Source organism: Acipenser ruthenus, chromosome 8 (assembly GCF_902713425.1).
Source record: "Acipenser ruthenus chromosome 8, fAciRut3.2 maternal haplotype, whole genome shotgun sequence".
Taxonomy (NCBI): domain Eukaryota; kingdom Metazoa; phylum Chordata; class Actinopteri; order Acipenseriformes; family Acipenseridae; genus Acipenser; species Acipenser ruthenus.
The window spans coordinates 53,265,436-53,285,530 of record NC_081196.1 but is presented as its reverse complement, the minus strand read 5'-3'; the positions used below and the strand labels follow the sequence as shown (position 1 = coordinate 53,285,530).

The following is a 20,095-nucleotide window of genomic DNA, read 5'->3' as shown; positions in this document are numbered from 1 at the left end:
TATTTCATTTTTGGCTGTCCCTTGCAGGCACAGTTCCCGTCTTACAGACACGGAGCCACGCTTCTCAGAACTTGGTTTCTGTCTTGCCGTGCCCAGGCGAGTGTCATCATCACTGTACAAAAGCATCAACCCCTGTGGACCGGTGTGTTTTTTACAAGTTTGTATCTTTTCATCTTGTCTCAGCGGTGGGGTTCAGCGTTATCGGTAACGCTGCACAATCAAAACATACAGCAGCTCTTCAAGACCCAAGTTATTGCCCTGTTCTACTGCTCTGTTCAATCGCCAGGGGCTCACATCCCTAACATGCCACAGTTTAACCTTCACAGCACCTATCACTCTGATACAGCACATTCCATTGTCATAAAGATGATTTCGGACGTGTTTTTTCTTTTTTGGTATACATTTACAAGCCGTTATGTTTAGCAGCATATATGTGAGGAGAGGTTTCGTTACTTTACTGTCACTCCCAATGTGAAAATGATGAGTGCTCTCATCACAGTTATACTATTAAACGCAAAGGTTAAAGTGTGCAACCTACAAAAAACACTTCTGTCAGCTGGCCATGTGGGGTCCCGATTCATCTTGTTGGGAGGTTTGTACCTTGTGAGGTGGAACACATTTGAGGGCCACAGGAATCATCTTCCGTAGGTCTCTTTTAAATTAAGTTCTGCTTTTTCAATCCCCCAAAATAATTGCACACATTTTAGAAAGTTCTTTACGGTTTCGTAGTAAGACAGATTTGTATTTTCAAATTTAAGTAAACCGTTTTTCAGATGCTTGAAGGGGAGTGAATTGAAGAGGCTTTTCTTAGAAACCCTACATAAACTTTCAAAATAAAGTTGTCTTCATTTGTGATTTCACACAAAGTTCTCATCAGATCCTTTCCTTGCTTACAGTATACTGCATACAGCAAAACCAGGAGTTGTGACCCACACTGCAGCTTCTATAACACTTGAATTTTAATACCAAGCAATTGGGTGTCATTGTGAATTTTTGTTTTGATATCAACATACAGTACATACTGTATAATACCCTTAGAATGTTTTCTTCCAAATCTATAACGCTGATTCAAATGTTGGTATTGTAGAATGCATTTTTACAAAGATCACATCACTTTTATGTAGTAAAAGGAACATGTACTGTTTAAAACTCCAAAGAAAAAAACAAATCTTCCATGTTAATGAGTGAGAAAGAGACATTTCTGTTTCTATTAAATTGATCAGATTGGTTCCGGATGTAAATACCATTGTTGTTTAAATCATGAACACAAGGAGAGAGGCTAAAACTGAGCCTCTGAAGTGTATTTATTAGTTGGCTCAGAATCATGCAAACGGGTCAGGGTACCATTATGCATTAGAATTAACAGAACTAATTGTTTAAGATGTTGTTTTTCTTGTTGGAGTAGACTACTACTGGAAGCCAGATGTTTATTGTGTCTGCATATTAAAAATAAAAAAGGCTGCCTCATTTTTTCCAATTAAAGGTCAATGGCTAAATTATTATCGACTCTCCATTTCTGAAGGAAAAAAAAATCTATCATGTATCTGGCACGGAAAAAAAGAGTGCTTTAATATTTATGACCTTTTAGTATGTTTGAAAGAAGAGACCTGCTACTGTACATTATGCGTGGGATCATTAATGTTGTAAGTACTCTCAGACCAAACAGAAAAATGCTGCTCAGGAGTCATTTTATATATATATATATATATATATATATATATATATATATATATATATATATATATTTTTTTTTTTTTTTTTTTTTTTTTTTTTAATGTATTTTAAAACAAAGCATTTATCCCCTTGCTAAGTGAACACTATTTTTTTTCTAAAAATAAAATAAAACTGAATGTTAAAAAGATTCCAACTCAAGCCAAAGGAAATGAAGGTAATGTAGGCTATTGTAATGCAGTACTGTGTTTATTGTAGTTAATGCACCTGTGTGCTGCATTTAAGAACATTAAATAAAAAACAGAGCTTTGATATTGGAGCAGAATTCTATTCAATTCTACTTTAGATGCCATGATAAACATTTTTTCAAAGACGCTTGCCAGATACACTAGAAAGTGCAACATAAGTTACTGCACTGGTCTATGCCCCAAGGGTCAACACTTTTTGTCTAGTTCTACACTGTTTTTATACTATAAAACAAACACGTCAAGTGAATTGAATTGAAGGAATCTTAAGTGCACATACCCCTTTTTTGTGTTTTTATCGAGCTGCAGACAGTACGGTGGACAACTGATCAAAAATTTTAGCCAACAATATTTTAATGTGTCTCTTTTTAATGTTCTTTTAATGGTCTAACTGAGTTTAAAATCATATTCGCCTCTTTTGAAATGGGGGGCTTTCTCCTAGGTTTTCATGCAACAGTTTGCGTTATGTAAGGTTTGTCCTTACCAAACTCCTTTCAAAGAAACAAACAAGGCTCTGTTTGTGAACTCAATCGGTTTTCAGCCGCAGCTTGCCTGACTGGTTTATTGTGTTTTTAAAATGCTTTAATGTTATATAATATTCTGTATTTATCCAAGTGAATATATCAGTTGACTTGCATGTAGAAAAGGAGAAGAAGAAGCCGCTATTTAAAAAAAACAAAACAAGAAAGAGACACATTCTTTTGTTCAAAACAATGCAGCAAAGGGGTATGTACTGACACAGAGTGTTTTCCCCCCTGCTTATAATGAACTCTATTATTTATTTAAGCATTTATGTATCTGAGACTGATGTTAACTGCAGATCTGTTTGAAGCCCACAGGTTTCCCTCAAGTTAACTTTTTACGCTGAAGTATTTTCCTACAAAAATAAATCATTTAATCATTATTTCGACACATTTGTGTCATTTGTAACTCCAGGTCAGTTATTTAAACTTTAATAACCACATATGGGAGGAATGTATTTGTTATCTGCTATACATGTGTTATAAATAGTTAATAATGTAGCTATACATGTGTTATAAACAGTTAATGTGTATATATACATGCGTTACAATAGTTAATGTATCTATACACGCATTATAAATAGTTTGTAATGTATCTATACATGTGTTATAAGGGATGTTAAAAACTATGTTGGACAAAATGTAATACCAGGCTATAGCAATGGTGTGCTATACCAAATGTAACTAAAGCACAAGTTGACCAATATTTTTCAACAACATTTTAGTTTATAGTCTGCACTGCCTTTAATAATTAATCTTTTTATCTCATGTAAATATATTTTTTCAATATATGTACTCATTTATTGTCTTTAATTGACCTTCACATGTGAGTTGTAGTTTCTCACTGGGTTATATTACTACATCCACTTTAAAAATCATGTTAAAGTTCAGCTTCTACAGTATTTACACAATGTTAACATATTTTATAGATGTGATGGGTTTACATGATTCATAGCTAAACTACTTTGAACTGAATTATCATTGCATTATGGTTTTAACATATCACTGAAATGTGAAACAAAGCCATGCAAAATGCTTACAGTAAGTCTTCCAACTTAAACACAGCACTTGAGAACATCTGTTTACATTTACAAACTTAACACAAACATTGAAATAATGTTTATCTCACCATTTAATATATGTATAACTTGAACATATAAACTGCCAATAACATCTACAGTGCTGTACATATTTAGCTGACTGGCACACATTTGTCAAAATAATGTTCAAATGGTATCTTTTTTTTCCCAGAAAGCTGACAATGTGGCCAGTCATTTGCATAACGAGAGGGAACATGTGTCCAGATGAGCTGGGGTAAGGGAAGAGCGTAGTACTGGCGCAGGTGGAGTGCTCAGTCTTTAAGATAAACCCACTTCCTGAATCTATCGACACAGAACAAAGGGACTGAAAGTGTCATCCACTTGATGCAGTTGCTGTACCAAGAAAGACTTCAGACTTTTTAAAATTGATTTTAAAGAAAATGAATTTACACCGGACTTGCACCCTGGCATACCTGGCCACTGTGCTTCCCATCACAGGTAAGCCTATTTTGAATACTCTTTTTCAAACACTTGATAGCCTTGCTTGGGGCTGTTTGTTTTTTAAAACTTTCTTCACCTTCTGCTAAGATTATTTGAACAAAAGAACATTTGATATTTTTAGTTCAACATACATTTCCTAAATGCCAAGGTAATTATAAAGCATGATGATATTTTTCATTTTGTGAAAGAATATATGCCTAGGAAGCAATGAGAGTTGCAAACTTGACAGCCTGAAGCAGAAATAATTTCTAACATGACATTGATGTTAGCCATTTTAATCTAGGATTGTATATATTGTACATGTACTAGTGATACCCTTACAAATGAACAGTTCTCTACTTCCATGTTTACTGAAGTAAAGCATACACATTATGAAACACAAAAGCAGAACATATGTACAAGTATCAGAAATAAACTCACATTTTGGAAAACGGTTTGATGAATAAAGACATGGATTAACCCTTCTCATTGAAACGTTTATATAAATGTATTTCCAAGTGTATTTTTGGTACTTCTGTAGTGTTTTAGCAAGTGATTTGTACTGTGTATTCAAAAAGAATAATTCTGCAGGAGTCATTACTAGCTCTTACTTTTGTTTTTTTATGACTAGGGTGTTGGCCTTGACTAGAAGCTAAAGCCACATGGACCGCGTTTGGGTTGCAGTTATTATCATCTTTAAAAAAAAAGAATTGTGCATTTTGTATCCTGTTCACAACCAGCTTTTCTGCTCAGAAAAATTAAACAGTTGCTGCTTTTGTAAAGACAGCAATGGTGCACATTTGTTCTATAGGTTGAATTACTACACTCTAAAACACACACGTTTCATTAAATTACTCTAGGCAACTCCGTGCAGCCACAGAAATTTTAAACGTACACCAACTGTCAGTTGAAGGTTTCTTGCTGTAAAATTTAGCTGTCACATCAATTGAAACGGTATATACCCCCCTGTTGTCCGATTCAACCTTATTAACCAAGAAACCAGAAAAATGAGATGTACAGTACATGGCAGTTTTCAAAAGCCATTCAGAAAAATGTGAAAAGTAGATGTCAGCTGTGAACCAAATACCCTGCCCAGTTATGGATAAAATACAAGAATTGTGCCTTAAGCACACTATGCACACAAGTTTAGATTGGCTTTTAAAAATCTCTTCTCTTTTTTGCATTGGGTCTCCAGTTCTCTATAAAATCCACTGACGCTAATGTTCGTAGGACAGGCCTTTTGTTGCTTATCAAATCCAGAAATTCATATCAGAATTGTAATACTGTAGTTTGTAAGTTTATTTTACATTAAGTAAAAGCTGATCTGAAAAAAAGTATGAACTAAAAAACAAGCTGTAATATGACTGATGACTGATGAGGACGAACATGAAAACAAAAAAACAACACCACCGCTGTCCGTGACTGTTCTTTTGCATTGGGTTCTCCCTCAAACGCTCAACAATTAGCTAACCTGCGATCAGTGATTTTCTGGTATGCAGATACAAGACCATCTTGTTTAAAACTGTTTTTGCCTCCATTTTGCCCGAAGTTGGTCTGATATGCCTGCACAGAAACAAGTCAGATAAACAAACCTTAAAAAAAAAAAAAAACATGATAGACTGCAAACCATCATGTGTAATGTTTAACGTTTCATCGAATGCAGCAGAGTCGATCTGCTTAAACATTTACTACTACTTTTGAATGACCCTCATAACCCATAACGCACCCCTCTTATCGTAACCTACAATATAAAGTTAATCTGAAAATACTAATCCTTCTGTTAAAGAATTGGGTAATACTAGTTAATACTACTAATCTAAACAAAAAAGTGTTTCTCACATTGTGTAATGAAAACCATGCATTTCAATGGTATTTTGTTATATATATATATATATATATATATATATATATATATATATATATATATATATATATATATATATATATACGTATAGGTTGAGCAACTGGTGACTACTAATTTGTTTGATCATGGATATCGAGTTATTATTGGGAAACTGGCCTTTCTTGCAAGACCAACAGAAATCTCCTATGCAATGTAAAGCAACTTATTGACAATACAGACTATTACAGAACTAGCCAAACAAATGCATGTTAGGAGCTCTTTGACGAATCAACCAAGTTATTTATTCCATGCTTATTAGCATTACCTTTTTTTTTAGAACACAAACGGTAAATGCTTTTAAATATCTGGCCCATGTACTGTTAGATCTTATTACTCTAACCTTTTTTACTTGAGGGACCTATTAAGTCACCACAGCACCAATGCGACTACTGACAAGTAAAAATGGCTGGCCTAGTAAAATTCTGCACTTGGTTTTCAGTTGCCCCAGGTTTGTTCATTCTATTGCCCCATCGCATATCAAGGCTGTGTTTAACCATACTCGGAAAAGTCAGAGTTACAATGTCACTGAAAAGAGGACTGTAGTGTCTGTCAGCTCAGGCGATCTTCAGTTTTTTAGGGGTTTCTTTCTCTGGAACGTTTAAATGCATATAGGTTTTATTCTTTATAGGTCTTTATATTTTAAGTACGCAACACATGGGCTTAATAAAATGCTTGTTGTGTTACTGACAGGAATCAGTAATGTATTTTCCAAACACATATTTAACATTATGTATCCCTTGCAAGGTCTTGCTGGGTGTACAGTATGAATTACCATTTTTACCAGCATTAATGCTAAAAGTACCTTTATGGTGGGATTCTGTATAATTGTGATTTATTTGTAGTTTTGAAGTTAGAATTATGTAGTGACACCCTCTGTAAAGATTCCTTAAAGTATTATGGGCCTTGTTAAATAGTGTGAATTACCTTAAAAAGTATAGCTTAACAGATGTCAATATCTTAACTAACATGACTTCAAAACTACTGACTTTAAAAGGGACTAAATTTTAGCCCCTTTTATGCTAGATCACCAAGATTTTGGGTATTTTTTCAGGGCTACAATTCTTTTTGTAGTTCTCACTGAATCTTTTATTAAAGCAGAACTGCAGTACCTAAGGGAACTCAATCATACTTGCAGAAAACATCACGTTTGCTACAAAGTATGTTTTTAAACAGACTACAGTACACATTTGGGTTTATCCAGCAGAAAAAGGAAAAAGAAGAGCTGACAATTATGATAGCATTAATACTACCCACAGCTACCTGTAGTTCACCTTGTCTTTCTGTAGGAATGCTTAGATAAAAGATAAAAGTCATGTAGCTGTCCTGTATGAACACATTTGGACAATAGAATGTCGCCATCAGTCCGAATGTTTGTTTTTTTTGTTTGTTTGTTTTTTAATACCCTTATAAAACAACTTTTATGTTCAGGGGGACTCCTTTTTTAAAAAACGTTTTGAACAGGGATCCCCGACTGAAAAGTGAAAAAAAAAACGCAAACAGGAGAGAAAAACTGTACTGCAGTGCAAGTCATTTTGTTGATATATTGTCTGTTTTATCACAAGGCCTGTCTTTCATCACAACAGTGAGACAGAACGTACATAAAATATACCGATATGTGTTTTACAAAAGAGAAGTTTCCAGAACTATTCCTAGATCCCCTTGGCAACCTCTGCGTTGAGATTTGTGTATATTTTTATTTGAATATATTATTTATTATTATTATTATTATTATTATTATTATTATTATTATTATTATTATTATTATTATTTTTTTTTTTTTTTTAAATACATTATATATACAGGCCTTTTACAATGAACACGTAACCAGCCATGGAACGTTTTATATGCTATTTGTTGTTTAACACTATGGATATTTTAGTTAAAAGGGCGACGGCAGTACTGAAATAATCATGGGCCACCTTAAAGCATTATAAAAATGATGAAAGCTACATTTCAAAGAGAAGGGTCACTAATCTCTCAATACAGCTCAGGGAATATGGGCCTGCGGGATCTATCCAAGCACTGAGAGAACTCAACGGACACATTCACACATGTTCCCCTCTGTACTACGGCTGCATGCAAAACCTTAATTGCATTCACATTTATGTAAAGCCACCATCGAGAGGTCTAAAGATGAACATCAAGAATGTCTCTCCAGTCCCATTCGCTGGTCGTCGAGTTCATTGGAGCGCTAATTAAAACATAGCCACTTGCAACCAATTAGCATTCCCAGCCTTATTGAATGCTTCTTTGTGAGGGTAGGCTTCCAACCATGAACAACATCAATCTCCTATTGGAATACTATTCACTTTCAAATCTGCATCCACTCAGGGCCACGGGCTGTAAGACAGTCCTTCAATGCATAGGCCTGTTTTCAGTGCACTGGCTGGTGCACTAATACTGCACGAACAAAAAAGAGAATTGAATGTGAAAAGCTGAAGTCTTTGATCAACCCATATTTCAAATCCTATGAACAGCAATGCAATGGCTTTACATATTAATTCAAACTTTTTTTTCTACAAATTATATTGAATTTATACAAATCATAGAGCGGTTAGTGAAAGATTTCAACAGACATTCGTATCTGCTGCCATGTAATTGTGAAGGATGTTCCTGTTCACGTTGTTTTTAATTGACCGAATCGTGCAAAATTTCATGACGTGCCAATAGCTTCATGCCAATGTAAATGTATTCTAAGTGTCTTGTTTGACTGTGAATTCTAATGAAGACCCTGAAGTTAGTGAAGAGGCTAAATGTTTGTATTAGTTCATGCTAGAAGAATCCAGTAGGAGAGAGTACCCTTATAAAAGTTTCCGTGGTAAAAGCAAAGCCAATTGTAATAAAGCACAGTGAAAGCATGGTAATACATAGGGAAGCATTGTAAAGAACAAATAGCGAGATATGGTAAATCATATTAATACACATGGCAGACCTGGTAAATGCACAGTATAACCACGGGAAAAGCCTTTTAAAACTGCAAAAATACCATTACAAACTACCGTTGTAAACTTTAATAATGAAAGGAATATGTCTATATTTCAGTTTTGGAGATACTTGTAACTAGTGGCTTCAGTTAGAAAATATCAAACAAATAAGAAGGAAATTACAGTTACTTAAAATAAGAACATGGAAAGTACCTTTAGAAAATATCAAAACAGGCAGTGTAATTTGTGTTTATTCAATTTAGGCAATAAATGACCTTTATTTGAGTAATGTAATGGCCCTGGTAGCAGTTATTCTGTGTTCAGGGGAAATGGAATATCTGAATGTTTAGCAATTGAAAACCAAACAGAAAGTAGAGCACTTTATTTTCAATGTCTAGCTGTTGTTGGTAAGTGGCAGGTTAAGGTGCAGCTGAAACTGCTGTGCTGTTTTCAGCAATATTTTGTAATGCTGGACGCAAGTTTGTAATGGACAATTAGCTGATTAGGGTAGGGTAACATAGGAGAATTTCGCTCTGATAAGAGGAAGACTTCAATTATTTATAATTAATGTTTTATTTTTTCAGTAATCACCAATTGCATAGTCTGATAAGAATGCAAACTGCCTTTAATTTTTCATCCCGGCTGCCTTGGTACTGTTTTGTATATAATTTATTATTTGCTGTATAAACCAAGCATGCTTCCATTGTCTGCAACAACATATGTGTGAGTGTTTGCAGAATTGGGCTTTTTTTGTTGGCAGGAACCAAACCCAGGTCCACCTCAAGTCACATCTCAGGCTCCTATAGAAAACCTCTAAAAGAACACCTGGGGCGGTTCCCATAGCAACTCCCTTTGTTCATAATAACACTTGAATATTAATTTTAATTGAGTTCATATTTGCTAGTTTGCTTTTCTTTAATTATTTTTTTAAAGGAACTAACTTGAAACAGTATAGTCATCTGATTAGATAATGCTGGTGTGTTTAGTACCTGCTATTATTTTCCCTTTATTAAGCCATATTATAATACAATACAGCTCGCACAGCACTAAGCACTTTTAATGAAATGGTATTGTATAATAGCACGTCAGGGTTTGTAGTTCTGAAATATCTTAAATGTATATCTTACTACAACCGGACTTGCTCTTATGTATTATTATTTGCATGAAAATAATACCAGTAAAGTATAATTTAAAAAATGTATTGCAATTAACATTAACGTGAATACTGGAAACTGAATTTGCATTAAATATCCTGGAGGTTGACACCATATTGTAAGTTCAATTAATATTTGTAATTATTAGGACAAACCCATATTATTTAGGGCATGTTCACAATCTATAGTAGTTGTACATGGTGTTTATGAGATACACTATCATTCCACAAGTATTAGGCTGAACCTGTGCCCCATAGTGGTTTAGGGTGCTTGTGTATATTATTAGAATATGTACATTTCTATATTTAGAAAAGTTATTTCTGAGAAAAATACGCCTAAAAGCAAGTTATATAAAAAATATCTATCTACACGCCTCTGTAGCGATCATATAACAGCTATCTGACTACCATTTATTTTAACTGTTTGCTTACGCCTGCTCAACAATTATTGAGGTTAAGCATCTGAGAAAACCCATGCAGTGGAAACCCAGCTTTGCATAGCTAATCATCAAATCCCCAAGGCTGAAATCTCTGAATAACAGTTAGTTATCTTTTTGTGTTATGATGTCAGTGATTTCAGCTGAAATGATGCTGTGTTTATACTGATAAATGGAATTTCTGCCTGTGCTCAAGTAAAAATAAGCCACTGTCTTTCACAGAAGTTACACATTCTTGCCATGGTCTGGTACAAACAATGTTATTTGTCACAGTGTGAGTGTTTCCATAACTCAGCATCATTCTTTTTTCCCCCTGCATCAGCTTGTTAATGCGTTTGAACTGGGCAATTGTATTTCATGGTGACATGTATTTAAATGGCAGTTAAGTTAAGGACTTTAATGAAGTCTTTTCACATTAGCGTCTACTCTAGGGGGCTGGTTCATGTGGTCACCTATAGGCTGATTGGATGGGGCTACCAAAATAAAAATGTGCAGCCAATTCCAAGTTCATAACATCATTATATTAGGTATATTATGGGAGTGCTGCATCGTAGAGCCTATGTGTTTCTGTACTCATCTCCCTGAGGTAAACTCATGTGTATTTCATGTATTTAACACACATTTCATTCATAAAATCTCAGTTGTTTTTGGAACAGAAATATAAATAAGCTATTTAACAATACATATTTTTACAGTCAAGTTAAATTTGGAATGTAATATTTCAATGGCAACAATTTGCTTTTTCTATAATCATTAAAAAAATCTGTCACAATGAAAATATGTGTGAGTTGTCGACCTCAAAAAAGCTGTTTACTTATTTACTTGCTATTTCTCACGTTTAAGTATATGGTGTTTATAAGAAATCAAATGTCTGGTTTACACCAGCAGCAATTATTAGGTGCCTCAGCGACACACCCTGGGAAGTTTGATACACTCTGTAATGAATTCAGTCTCCCTGGTCCCTCTGAAGTTTGCGTCATAACAGCCTTCATCTAAAAAAGCCACCAGCTTCATATTCATGTACAGTCACATGACGGAAGGCCAAAACACTTCTCTGCATTCTGTTTTGTATTGTTGTGGGCTACTGTGGTGGGCCTCATTAACAAATCTGTAGCAAAGGACGGAAATAGTGCAACAATTAGCTTTAAATGTCTGAGACAAAAAAAGCCTTTGAGTAAATGATATTTAGCCACGTGATATTAGGCAATAACATCAGATTTACTTAGCAGATAAGAAAATATACATAGTTGAAGCCTGTTTTCAAATTACAGTACAAAAATCTACATAGAGGTATACTTTACTTTCAGGCTTACAGATGAGAGATCATAAGTGATTAAAGTTGGAATGTATGAGATTATATGAATACTACGATGTGACGTTACTGTTGGATATAAGTAGGGCTTCAGATTTTCGGTTTTAACCGATAAAACCATGATAAAACATCCACGGTACAAAAAAATCGGTGGATAGCCAATAAACACCGGAAAAACTGTGGAAATGGTTAATCAATTCACGTTGAATACACTTTTTCCATTAAAAAATAAAACCTATTACAAAAATAATAATAAATACATTTCACAGTACTGCTCGGCAACGTCCCGCCTTCCTGACTAGTTGCATCTATCATCATTGATTTGTTCTGAATACTTTAAACCCGACCCAACTACCGAGTGACAGCGCATTACTACATTTCTATTGGAGACTCCGCTTGCAAGATTTAAAACGAGATTACAATCAGGGTGGAGGCTTGTTAGCCGGATATAAAGCTGTATTACAGTTAAAATTAAAAGGATTTAAAACAGAATTGTGGCGAAATGTACAAATATGCGTACACACAAAAACCCCAGAAGAATGTGCCCTTGACCATAGGGATTTCGTTGTGGAAGACAGCAAAGGAAAGAAGGTACAACTTAAGTGTGCAAGTACTGTCGAGTTACTACTATACATATTTTGAAAGAAAAAAACAAACAAAAAAAAACGCTCAAGCATTTTGGAAAGTAACCAAAAACACTAATTTAATACAGTATATAAAAAACGAAAGCCCCGAAAAAAAAAACCGATTTACATAAAACACGAAAATAGCTAAAAAATAAAACCCGAAAAACAGAAGCCCTAAGGTACCCATATTCTGTTATTTATAGTTAAAATAGAATTTAAAAAATGGCATTGCACAACGCTAATGTCTGTCATTTGTCAGTTTTTGGTCATCTTGATAACATATTTTGGCATAAATAGTAATAATAATACACAATATATTCCAAAAGAGCAGCAACAACGTCACAAGGCAAAACAAATTTCAAGAATCATTATAAGCACAAGTGAATGCAATTAATCAACAGGATTGGTGCTGCTAAAAACATTCACTTCAGTATAATCTGACAGTTTGTATCAGATGGCTGGAAAGCATGTCACATTAGGATAAGCTATACTATTTCAGTATTCTTATTTCATTGTGTGTTATAAAAAATACAGTATATGGTTGAAGATACAAACTGGATTTTCACCCACTGACCAAAACACCATATTGTAGAGGGGAATTCACACTGAGGAGCAACACAGCACAGCACAACACAAACTGCATGCCCCACAGTGAGCAGTGTGCTTCTGGTTTGAGAGCGGTGTTGAAAAGTCCTGATCTACCAGTTTAGGGGGGCTAATAAGCTAGTACAGTATAGGGGATTATACTTGCTGATTTTCATGTATTTTACTCAAGAAACCTCCTGAACAAACTGTATATTAACATATATGCACATTATTATTATTATTATTATTATTATTATTATTATTATAAATTAGTCATTTAGCAGAGGCTTTTATCCAGAGTCACATACTCCGAAGGACGGACATGACAGTCTTGACTGTATTTGTTTGCATGTAACAACACTTATAATATCGTTAGCTTATAAAGAGTGCTGTCGCTAGCATCCTTCGTACAATACAAAGAATGTTATTATTATTATTAGTTTATTTAGCAGACGCCTTTATCCAAGGCGACTTACAGAGACTAGGGTGTGTGAACTATGCATCAGCTGCAGAGTCACTTACAATTACGTCTCACCCGAAAGACGGAGCAGAAGGAGGTTAAGTGACTTGAGTCAGTGGCTGAGGTGGGATTTGAACCGGGGACCTTCTGGTTACAAGCCTGTTTCTTTAACCACTGGACCACACAGCCTCTTATATGTGCTGGGGAATTAAGAGGATTATTTTTTTTTATCAATGATTTTTTTAGCACAAAGCTAATAAAGAAAGACCATTGCAGTGAGGCCGATCTAATATCTGTACAATAAAAAAAATCATTTTAAAAGTTTGCAAATGAAATGTGGTTGTGATAGTTACAGTGTAGTGGAAGGACACAGGATGGTAGATTTGAAATGTGAATGTGTCACTCTTACTTCCTTTCCAAATGGCCCCATCTCCAATATGTGCAGGTAGCCCTGTGACACCTATAAAGATATATAAATGTCATGAGAAAAAACTCAATGCCAAAGAGTTTGTCAGCAGGGGAGGTTTAAGGTATAGGTTGAAGTAGAACTTACGTGACAAATAAAGAGGCACCACAAAGCATTCACTCTTCTTTCTGTCATAAACAGTATTCGAAGGTGTACGTGTAATGGAGCACTTTTATATTGTCCTGCTTGCTACATTCAAATAAACAAGGCCAGTGTATGAGATTTCAGGTCTTGTAAGTGTACAGTAATCCAGCTGCCTTTTCCCTTACTGTCATCCTGACTAGAACAAGCCACAGCGTTTACAAAAAAAAAGATTTTCTTTCAGCTTTTTATTGATAACTGTTTAAAATGGAGGGGAATATTGTTTTGCATATTGAATTTACAATATTAGTATAATAATGTTAGTACAATAAGCAAAGCATAACAGAGGAATTTGAGTTCATTTATTGTTTTTTCAAACTTATAAAAAAAAAAAAATAACCAGTACATACATTATAAACAATTCCAAATGTGCAGTTTTAGGCTGCGACAAGATGAGAATTTTAAAATTGGATTTCAAAGATATTCCAAATGATCGAATACTTCTGACTCTGGGAAAGGGGTTTATGTAAATGTATTTTATTTAATAAAACTCCATCCTTTCATCTGAATGAGAAATAGCATGTTTGGTGTGGAAACCAAATGTTAATGATTTAATTGGCAATATTCATACTAATGCCTTTATGTGTGTAGGTAGTGCAAACAAGTACCGTATTTATGTATGTAGGCCCTAATGTGTGTGTGTTGACGTTTTAAGACATTTTCACAACTAAAACCCAACAGTGAACAGTTGATATGATGGTTTGTTACACAAACAAACATTTCTACTAGTTTCCACTGCATTACTGTAGATTAATGTCATGTATATTTATGCCACGTATCACTTTTAATTTTCATTTCTCTTTGTGGCTATTACAAAACAGATTAGTAGGAGTCTGGAAATGTTTTGGAGAACAATAATTATGCCAGCAAATACTGTGTAGGCTGGTTCATTTAAAGCACTACTGTTTTGGAATATTTCAAGTTTTAAGATACAGTGATTTGATACACTAAGTGAATTCAACCAACATGTTATTTTTTAAAAGCCCTTCTATGACATATACACCAGCTTAAACGACAAGAACTATAGTAAGGCAGGTAGACAAATAGGTTCAGCCTATTTCTTTTTATTAAGATTAATAATACAGTATCTTCACTGAAGAAGGCAGTAGTCTTTTTAAGTTACATTTCAGGATTACCATTTTAATTTACCACTTTAGTTATTTCTATATGGACAGTACATTTGAGGTCCCTGTGACTTATTAATAGGTATTAAAAATAAAATCTAGTTATTAATTACGTAGCTGAGTAAGACTTTTGTGATTATTTATGGGTACAAAGTGTTTTCTGATTTTACTAATATGATTGTTTGTAGACCTAATTATGCAGAAGCATTGCAATACTTTAGATGAGGACGTGAGATCGCCTAATTCCCTTAAGTATACACTGTAGCCGTATCATGCATTATTTTTACATTAAACACTGGGTATCTATATAAAATAAAAAAATTGTATTATTAAAAAAAAGAAAAAAGCGGTATTCATATGGTAACAGAATATTTAATTTTCCGCAGACAATATAAAAGAGCCGTCAAAAAAAAAAAAAAATGACGACAGGTTATTTTTAGATGAAAAGTGATTATTTAAAAAAAGAATGTCTCGTAATGTTAAAAAGTATTTTTCTGTGTATAAAATGTATAATATAGAATGAGGAAGCCACTTGCAAATGTTGTGCAATGTTTCTTTCTAGTTTTCTTCAATGTTAGATTTTGATGTAAAGTTATCAGAATGAGCTAAGCTATTCACTGCTTGTGACGCTTGTGGCACAGATACCTGTTACCTTATCTGATTAGACCCCTTAAAGTTAGCGATGCCTAAAACAGCTATACAAAGGATTGCCTACCAATAGTGGAATGGATAATTAAGTGTATTTAATTAATTTGCGGGCGATGTTTGAAAGTGTAAATAGGGTCTATCTGTTCGGGGGGTGTAGTTGTCACACTGATGAAGCAAAACAAATTGTAAAACAAAAACTTAAATAAAGTGAAGCAGATGGACTAAAGATGGTTTGAATGCACCGACATAATTTGCTGATCACAAATGCATGTTCTTTTGCTGTAAATTAGCCATGATGTGCATACTGTGACCCTTAGGTCATTGTGTATACGTTTGTAACATGTTAAATGTCCTAGCTACAGTGTGCTATACTTTATAATCAGTGTACATGTTTTTCAAAGCCTTGCTAGGGAAATTTCTCGTACCCCATAGTGAATAGAAAATTCTAAAACGCAATCTAAAAAATGGTGCCCAAAGGGGATATATTTAAATATCCTTTTTATGGTTTGAAAATAAAAAATAAAATACAAAGTAAATGCGTTTTAGCGCATTTGCGTATATCTATTGAAAAGTCGGTAATAATAACTTACTTTAATGGTCAGTGTTTTGTTTATTAACAATTAATAAGCAGCTTACTAGCATGTTAACAAGACAACAGTACTTTAATTGGTTACAAAGATTTCTATATATTAATGAACTATTAACAAAGACTCTTGATAATTTATTAGTAATGTAGTTATAAACAGTTCATAAACAAAAATGCTTATTAAATTAAGCGTGACTGAAAGTGTTGCTGCAGATGAAAGGTTAGCTTTAAGCTTTGTATATGTAAGTAAGTAGTGTGTTTTATTTATAGCGTGTCTTTAAAAATGGTAAAGGATCAAGCAAACCCATGGTTCATACAGTAGATGGTTTTGTTGAAAAAAAGCACACCCATTTTCCGTACATATGCATTAATATACATTGTAATTAACATTGCTTTAGAAATACTTTCATCAAACATCATTGCATTTAATAATAGTAAGAGATAATATAGTTGGGATACTTTTCGTCTTTAGAGCATGACAATGACTCTCAACACATTAAATGAGTTCAATTTGAGTCATGACTGATCAGTAAGCATAACTCTATTATTTTCAGTATATTTTAAACATAATAAAAATACATATTTAAATATACTATAAGGGATGATATATACGCAGTAATACATTATTTTGACTATTAATAACATTACCAGACTATAGAAATATAACAAGAATTATAGTGTAATAAAAAGAATAAAAAATAAATAAAACTAAATAATCCTTAACTTTAACCCTAACCAATGATGCAGCCTTCTGGTCATACTGTATGATCATTATTACATTGTACCTGTTATTAAATGTCATTATCTTTATTAACTTGCTTATCAGTGGATCCGTAAATAATGCTGAAAACATTATGCAGAGCATTTAGTAATTGAACATTATATGAGGACAGTCATTTTTATAAAAAAAACCCATCATGTTTTTTTTTTCTTCAGTGAATTGAGAAATTAAAAATTAATTATAGTAAACATGAACTTTCATTGAAATACAATAAAACACACCTTAAATACAGTGCCATATGGTTGCTTTTTCCTACTGTAATATATGAAGCATGATAGCGGTTTAGTGATGTTGAGATTACTGACACTCTTACAGCAGCATGCAGTTTATCAATGCTGAAGATATAATCATGATGAATCATGTATTTCACAGGATAAACTAACGTGGGGCGATCGCTTGCATTTCCCATAATGCGTTTCCCATTGCTTCCAGAGAAAGAGAACTTGATGGGAAACATGCAGGCAAAACCATGTAATACCATTCCTCACAGGTGCACTAGCAGAAAATGTTCAGGACAAATATCAGTGACATACATCCCCATCCACGACTTGGACAATCTCGATGAATGTAAAGTAGGGCTGTCTTCATTGTTCTTCCAGGACTATGCATCCCCATCAGGCAATAGATAGTACCTTGTTTACTAAAATACCAGCGGCAGATATTTGCCTTAGAGTACTAGCCTAGGTACTACTGTAAAAGGCAACCTTATTGAATTTTGTTTGGACTTTTATCCAGTCTTAAAGTAACCCCAGGTAGGAAATATATACCCCAGGGTACTCCATACATGATTTATAAATAATATGACAGTCCCAATCAAGGAGCCTAAATAAATACAACTCCAGTACCTTTAAAATACCAGTAAAACCGTACAGTACTAAAATGGTGTCCTTTTGCAGGACTCTGGTTCTTATCCAACAACATTTAGGCTACGGTTTTGCTGGACTAATGCATTCGATTTTATTCAAAGAGATTAGGTTTACCAAGCAGTAAGACCCACTTAACTCGCCCAGTGTGTTTACAGTTATCATGGGATTGTAAGACTTTGTTCTGATACTAAAAGTATGTGCGTTGACTTCTCCTACCATCCATTTGAGTCAAATAGGTTAGGATGTTCATACTGGCCTTGATGATGCTAACATTGAATGGGCTAATAAGAGATTGATGGACTGGCGTTTCAGAGTCGTTACAAATATACGACAGAAAGCTTTTACTGCCGTTAGACCTGATATATGATTGAAATTCAGTAGTTCAAAAAGACCTTCATGCTGAAGTCCTTTGGAAGAAGTTGAAAATATCTTGTTTGTCTTAGAACTTCATCATAAAAGAAGCCCAATAAATAATTGTTGATTACAAGGGCTGTCGGAAACCATCTTTGAAGCCTGTGGTTCAGAACTGTTCAAAATGTATACTGACTGTGCCTGACTCTACGCTAATCTGAACCAGTTTAGACCAGACCCTGTTCAGGTCAGTAGTTTGTTCGGAGTACTGATCATAATCTGTACCACACTGAGATAGATACAGTACTAAATGTATTGTTAATAGATATTAAGTTCTAAACTGTTTTTCTTTACAGACCTGTGTGGAATAAGACTAATCTTGTTCCATTTCCAGTAACTGTTCTGCTATAAATGATAATGTCTCTTTCTCTGATGATATGAGAGTCTTCTTATACACTAGACATACATTTTTATATATAGTACAGTATATTAGCAATTTTAAGTTGTATTTGATTCACATTTTTCTTCTACCTCCCTTTGAAAAATGGTAAGTGCCTTTTTTAGTTGATAAGTCGAAACTTATCAATTCACAGAATTGCAGGGGGCCTCATATCTCTCAGCCACTGGGTTCATCAGAAATCTTCCAGGTCTGGAAATAAATGGTTGGCGAGTGTGGTACACACCAAATTAACACTTTTCCTATGGCTATACTGTGCATTTGCCATAGTTTACTCGATTTTATCATGTTTTTAAATGCTTTCCCATACTTCTGTTTTACAATGCTTACCTGTGCTTTTACCCATGCATTCACTGTGCTTTATTACACTTTGCTATGCTTTTACTGTAGGGAAACCTTTATAAGGGCACTTATACAGGTGGTATCAGCTAACCTGATACACAGACAGAGGCACATCACATCTGATCAGGGACCTCAGCATGCATCTCTCTGGATCCCAGAATTAATGAATAAAACAGCATCTCCAAGTGATGGGACTTCCACTCCTAGAAATGTGTTCTTATTGATACAATACATGGATTATTGGTTTTTAAAATAGCATATTATTTAAATTTGTACAGGTACCTTGACTAAGAAAAAGTATGTGTAACCATAATTGGAATACTCATGAAGCATTAACATGAAAGGAAATATTAGAATCAACATTATCTATTTCCCTTCACATATCACAAGTAAGTCATGGTACCCCCCCCCCCCCGAATAGGAAACCTAGAAACGTGTAAGCATTAAAGAGGCTGGGGACCCCAAGACAATATCCTTATTCATGCTTTGAGTCTGGCTGACGTTTAGTTAGTGCCTACTTTCAGGTTCAGGGTAAGATTCATCTGAGCCAATCAGAGCTGGCTCACAGGGCACGTGTGAAACTTCAAAGCTGCAGTTATAATAAACCTTTTAACTGCATCGACTGCTGGATTCTGTTTGAAGGTGTCACAGTGTGTGCACGCAAAATTAGCATATGAAACGAAAAGGAGACAGGCTTGTGTACTTTTAGATTTTGCAAGGTCTTTGATCTGGAGAATTAGACCATATCTTATTTGTGTTGCCTCCCTCCCCGTTCATAAATTATTATTATTTTTTTGTTATGGATTGCTAGTGATCCCAGCATTACGAAAGGCTGAAATACCCCAGCCTAGGCTTGTTAAACAGATAAAAGTTCAAACACAACTGTCCCTGACAGAGCTGTGCCACTCAGGTTTCTCTTGAAGGCTTTAAGGGCATGTGAGTTGTGAGGGTGAGATCCCCTTACTCGTTCTAAAAT

General features: G+C 34.4%; 1 protein-coding gene across 1 annotated transcript in view; it reads left to right on the top strand.

The window, feature by feature from the left end:
* The first annotated feature begins 3,693 nt into the window (after positions 1-3,693).
* Positions 3,694-20,095, top strand: part of LOC117407406 (T-cell surface glycoprotein CD3 zeta chain-like) — a 36,060-nt gene continuing 19,658 nt past the window's right edge. Inside the window, exon 1 of the mRNA XM_059029249.1 lies at positions 3,694-3,975. Coding sequence (XP_058885232.1) covers positions 3,918-3,975 — 58 coding nt within the window. The 5' untranslated portion in view covers positions 3,694-3,917. The remainder of the gene's footprint in view (positions 3,976-20,095) is intronic.